This window comes from Tiliqua scincoides, chromosome 2 (genome assembly GCF_035046505.1).
Source record: "Tiliqua scincoides isolate rTilSci1 chromosome 2, rTilSci1.hap2, whole genome shotgun sequence".
Taxonomy (NCBI): Eukaryota; Metazoa; Chordata; class Lepidosauria; order Squamata; family Scincidae; genus Tiliqua; species Tiliqua scincoides.
The window spans coordinates 169,168,461-169,173,428 of NC_089822.1; the positions used below are offsets into that span (position 1 = coordinate 169,168,461).

At 56.7% G+C, this 4,968-nt stretch overlaps 1 protein-coding gene across 1 annotated transcript; it reads left to right on the forward strand.

Annotated features, from left to right (window-relative positions):
• The first annotated feature begins 513 nt into the window (after positions 1-513).
• JUNB (JunB proto-oncogene, AP-1 transcription factor subunit) lies at positions 514-2,472 on the forward strand. The gene has a single exon (XM_066617632.1). It carries the CDS (start codon positions 878-880, stop codon positions 1,832-1,834), a length of 957 nt encoding a protein of 318 aa, XP_066473729.1. The 5' UTR covers positions 514-877; the 3' UTR covers positions 1,835-2,472.
• Positions 2,473-4,968: the final 2,496 nt, after the last annotated feature.

The following is a 4,968-nucleotide window of genomic DNA, read 5'->3' on the forward strand; positions in this document are numbered from 1 at the left end:
AAGGGCTGCGGCCTCAGAACCCAGGCCTATGCATGTCTACTCAGATGTAGGTCCCATTATAGTCAATGGGGCTTACTCCCAGGAAAGTGTGGCTAGGACTGTAGCCTTAGACGCAGTGGCCCTAGAGAAGCCTGTGGGGGGAAAGCTGGAGGAGGAAAGTATCTGTGCAGCGCTATAGGGCTTTCCCAGCGGCTTCAGCCTGGCCGGTCTTCGCGCGGCCCGGGCTCTCCCCTTTCCCCCGCGGCTCTGCGTGCGTGTTTACTCCCTTCAGACTCCCCTCGCCGCCCTCCCAGCCCCGCCGCTCTGACGCGCGCGCCTTACAACTCCCCCTCCCACTCGCTGTTTACGGGGCCACGAGCTGCCGGGCAATGAGCTCAGTTCCCCCTTCGCGTGCGCCGAGGTGGGCGGGGCGGCTTCTGCTCCCCAGCCAATAGCGGGGCGCTTCCGCCAGAGCCGCGCGGACGGCCTTTATAAAAGGCCCCGGGAAGCGCACGCTGCAGCTCAGATAAGTCAATCGGCGCCCGCGTTCCAGAGGCTGCCCGCCCGTCCCCTCGGCCGGTACGGTACCTGCTCCTTTTGCTTCTGGGGAGGGCTCAGAGCCGGCGCGTTCGTAGGTCGTGGGGGACAGACGCGGATCGTCCTCGCTAGCAGAGTATAGGCAGGGCGGGTGGTGGAGAAGACGCGGCCGTTCCGCCGGAAAGACGGGCTTTTCCCACTGCGATCTGGAAGCGGAGCTGGGGAGGGAGGCGGAAGCGCGCTTGCCTCGCTCCGGGAGAAGAAGCTCGACCCGCGCCCCTAGGCGAGCAGGCAGGCAGGCCCTCCCTGGGCGACCCGGACGGTCCGGCCCGGGCTCTGCACCTTTCCCAGCGCGCGGCTGATGTGCACGAAGATGGAGCAGCCTTTCTATCCTGACTCCTTTCTCTCCGGCTACGGGCAGGACTACAAGACTCTGAAGTCGGGGATGGCCCTGAACCTGTCGGCGGAGCCCTTCCGCGGCCTGAAGTCCCAGCTCCCCCATCACCTCCGCGGCCAGGACGAGGGCCCCGCCGGCTACTTCGCCAGCTCCCTGCAGCAGCAGCAGCCCGAAGCTGGCAACTCGTCGCTCAAACTGGCCGCCCCGGAGCTGGAGCGCCTGATCGTGCAGAACAGCAACGGCGTGATCACCACCACTCCCACGCCGGCCGGCCAGTACTACTACCCGCGGGGGGCCACCGAGGAGCAGGAGGGCTTCGCCGACGGCTTCGTCAAGGCACTGGATGACCTGCACAAAATGAACCACATGCCGCCCCCCAACGTGTCCATCGGGGCGGTGGCGGCGGCGGCAGTGGCGGCGGCGTCCTCGGCCAGCAGCGGCTACGGCGCCTCCCTCCCGCAAGAGCCGCCTCCCGTCTACACCAACCTTACCAGCTACAACCCCGCCGGCTCCCTGAGCAGCTCGTCCAGCTTCCCCAGCGCCAACCTCAGCTACCTGCCGCAGCCGCACGCCCTGGCCCTGCCCCACCCGTCGCGCGGCTTCAAAGAGGAGCCGCAGACGGTGCCGGACGTGCAGAGCCCGCCCGTGTCGCCCATCAACATGGAAGACCAGGAGCGCATCAAGGTGGAGAGGAAGCGGCTGCGCAACCGCCTGGCGGCCACCAAATGCCGGAAGAGGAAGCTGGAGCGCATCGCCCGGCTGGAGGAGAAGGTGAAGACCTTGAAGAGCGAGAACGCGGGACTGTCCAACACGGCCAGCGCGCTGCGGGACCAGGTCGCGCAGCTCAAGCAGAAAGTCATGAACCACGTGAACAACGGCTGCCAGCTCCTGCTCACGCCCAAGATGCAGCAGGCCTTCTGAGCGCCCGCCGAGCCCTGCGCCGCAGAGACCTGGGGGAGAAGCGGACTCCTCGCACAAAGTTTACACGGGACCGGCCTGGCGCGCCTAGTTCCCCGCTCTTCTGAAGTCCTGTTTTCCAAGTCGCTGTGTCTGTGACTCTCGGTCTGGTGGATCCAGAACTTTGACCTGTGCTGAGTGTGTAAGACTTTTTTTTAAAAAAAGTGTGTGTGTGTGTGTGTGTGTGTGTGTGTGTGTGTGTGCGTGCGCGCGAGTGTGTATTTAAAAACACAACCTTTTCTCTGCTGCGTCGCTGGATGGTGCAGCGGGACTGGAGGTACTCTGGACCGCGGAGCCCCAAGCTGGCCCTCCGATCTCTCTTCCTTGTGCCAGTGGAGGAGATGCCGTCTGCTTAATTTATAATTGGAACGAAAGGGACCAGGACAGAGATGGACAGGGGGAGAGATGTCATCTTGGCACCCCCTTCCTCCCAAGAGGCCGCTACACGGACAGAAGGCTGAAGGGGGGGAGAGAAGGGGGTTGTTTACTACTTGTGCTCTTATTTCTTTTTTTTTTTGAGTCCTCAAATTCATTTTTTTCAAAGATTGTATTTGTGTTTTTGACATTTTATTGAAATTATTTAAGTAAACATGTTCTAACTACTTCATCTGTGTGCCTGCTTTTTTCAAAAGCCTCCCACCCTGGAGCACTTTAGTCCTGTCTCCCTAGCCTTTGGTGTGTCGAGGGCTGGGAGAGGTTAGTGCACTGTGACACCTTGGCAACAACCTAATGGTCCTCCTGCTGTGCCTTTCGACTTCCTGCTCCCTCTCCCTTCCTGCGTGCGCCTGTGATGAGCTTTTTTCCTAGCCAAGTGATGATGGGCTCATTAAATGCAAGCCCAGGATAATTGGGGCACGTCATCTTCGCTGCCTTATTAACGAGGCTCTGCTCTTTCAGAGCTCTTTCTGTGTGCCTCGTGCCCCCTGGCGTCATCCTGCTGGGGTCTTAAGTTTCTCTCCAGCTTCCCTTTGATGTCAGAGCCGCGCCTGCCTCTGCGCTTTGATGCAAGAAGCTCCCGCGCTCGGGAAGCCCGCTTGCGCTCCAACCCGGGGAGGGTGGGGGGCGCGCGCACCAGCCTCGGGGGCGGCCTCCCACACGCCCAGCTCCGCTGCCTTGATCTCGCCAGCTCTGACTTCAGCTGTGGTGGGCGGAGTCTGCGGGGCGGAAAGGAGGGGGCTCCGGTCGCTGACGCAGAGGAAGGTGGCCATATATGGTCAGTTTCTGCTCGGTGACGTTGCTCCTGGTCGGGCTCCATTCCGGGAACCCCCGCCCACGTTGCCAGGCAAAGGGGCCTTGGACGGCGGCAATTTCCAGCCAAAGAAGGAAGGGGCCGATGCTCTGCGGCTGGGAATGTCCCAGGGCGCAGCGGAGCAGACGCACTGTGGGCCGGCTGGGCTAGGGTGGGGCGCGCGAGCCCCGTTGGGCTCGGCCTCACACGCGCCTTGTTCTCACGCGAAGCTGAGGGCGCCGCAGCACAAGCCTGTCAGGGTCGCCTTGTTCGCTTTCCCAGCACAGCCCGCGCTGCCAGGAACAGAAACTGGCCGCCGAGGGCTCTTCCCCCCCACCAGGGCTTGTGCTCTTATTAAGTGTCTCTTGCCAGCTGTGTGTAACTTCTCAAAACCAGTTTCTCTGAATGTAAATAAGTTTCCTTCAGGAGCAGGACCTTTCCTTCAAGTTACATCAGGAGATGAGATGGGCAAGTACCACTCAGTGAGCCCCCCAAAACAACAGGAGCTTGTGACACCTTAGAGCCCCAATCCTAGGCATGTCTACTTGGAAGTAAGTCTCATGATCTTATAAGGGGCTTACTCCTTGGTAAGTGTGGGTAGGACTGCAGTCTAAGCCATTTCTGCCCAACGTTGCATATATGCAACAGGGACCAAATATGTACACCCATGACCCAGGCAAAAATGGGTTAGTCTTGGCATACTTAGTCTCACAGCAGAATGAACAAATTTGGACTCAAACCCAGCAGTAGCCACATCTGCTCTCACAAGGTGTCTCCTTTTAAGAAGACCTGCTCTGAAGACACAGTTGTCCTGTATGTATCTCAAGGGGGAAGCAGTATCAGCATGCTGAGGTAGAAACTTTAAGGAAAGGGCTTTTGCTGAATGGGGATAGCTTCCTAAGGGTCACTGCTACTGGCCTAAAAGGTGAGGGCACAATCATTCATGGCACAATCATTAACTTATTTCTTGGCTCCAGCTATTCCACAACCGTGAACTATTATTATTATTTATTATTAACAGTATTTATATACCACTTTTCAACAAAAGTTCACAAAGCGGTTTACAGAGGAAAAATCCCTCTCCCAAAAGGGCTCACAATCTAAAAAGATGCCAAAGATGCCAGCAGGCAGCCACTAGAACAGACACTGCTGGGGTGAGGAGGGCCAGTTATTCTCCCCCTGCTAAAAAGAGGAGCACTCACTTGAAAAAGTGCATTTGTCCATGCATCATGAAAAAGCACCAATGAACACCCATAATCTGTGACAGAGGTAAATGAGAATTATTCAGGAAATGATCTCTATGCTATGGCAGCTCTCTGCTGTTGGTTAAACAAATTTTTTTTTTTACCCCATAAGCTATTGCTTTAATGAACTAGTTAGAACCCCTGAAATCCTCTAGGCCCACTTCCTTGTATTGAAGGGCAGGTCTTCTGTAGAAATGGAAAGCTTGGCCTAAGATTCCATAGGCAGCATTTTGATGAGTCTGTGATTTTTTTCAGAAGTAGATGCAGGTCAATGAGGCCATACTAGTAACTGTATGTAGATAGTGTGTGTTGGGTGGAGGTGTGAACAGTTTCTCTCAAGGGACTTTCAAGAGGGTGTTTTTTTCTGCATGGATTTTAATTTAAGCAGAAAGCAAGGAGGCTGAACCGAACCAAGTCAGGCAGTTCTGACTATAAAACCTAGTTCTGATCCTGTTATCTCATGCTTGCTCCTCAGTCCAGGTTCCTGAACAGTTGCTCTTTCAGACATGGTTTCTGCCAGACACTCTTCAGCCAGCCTTGTGATAGTTTGGAGGATCCTCTGCTTCACTAAGTAAACAAGTCCTAATCTCTGTCAATAACAGTGCTTGCTGGCCCAGAGCTGGGGG

Bases quoted from the DNA above. Each gene is read 5' to 3' on its own strand.
- JUNB (XM_066617632.1), top strand. From the start codon at position 878: ATGTGCACGAAGATGGAGCAGCCTTTCTATCCTGACTCCTTTCTCTCC.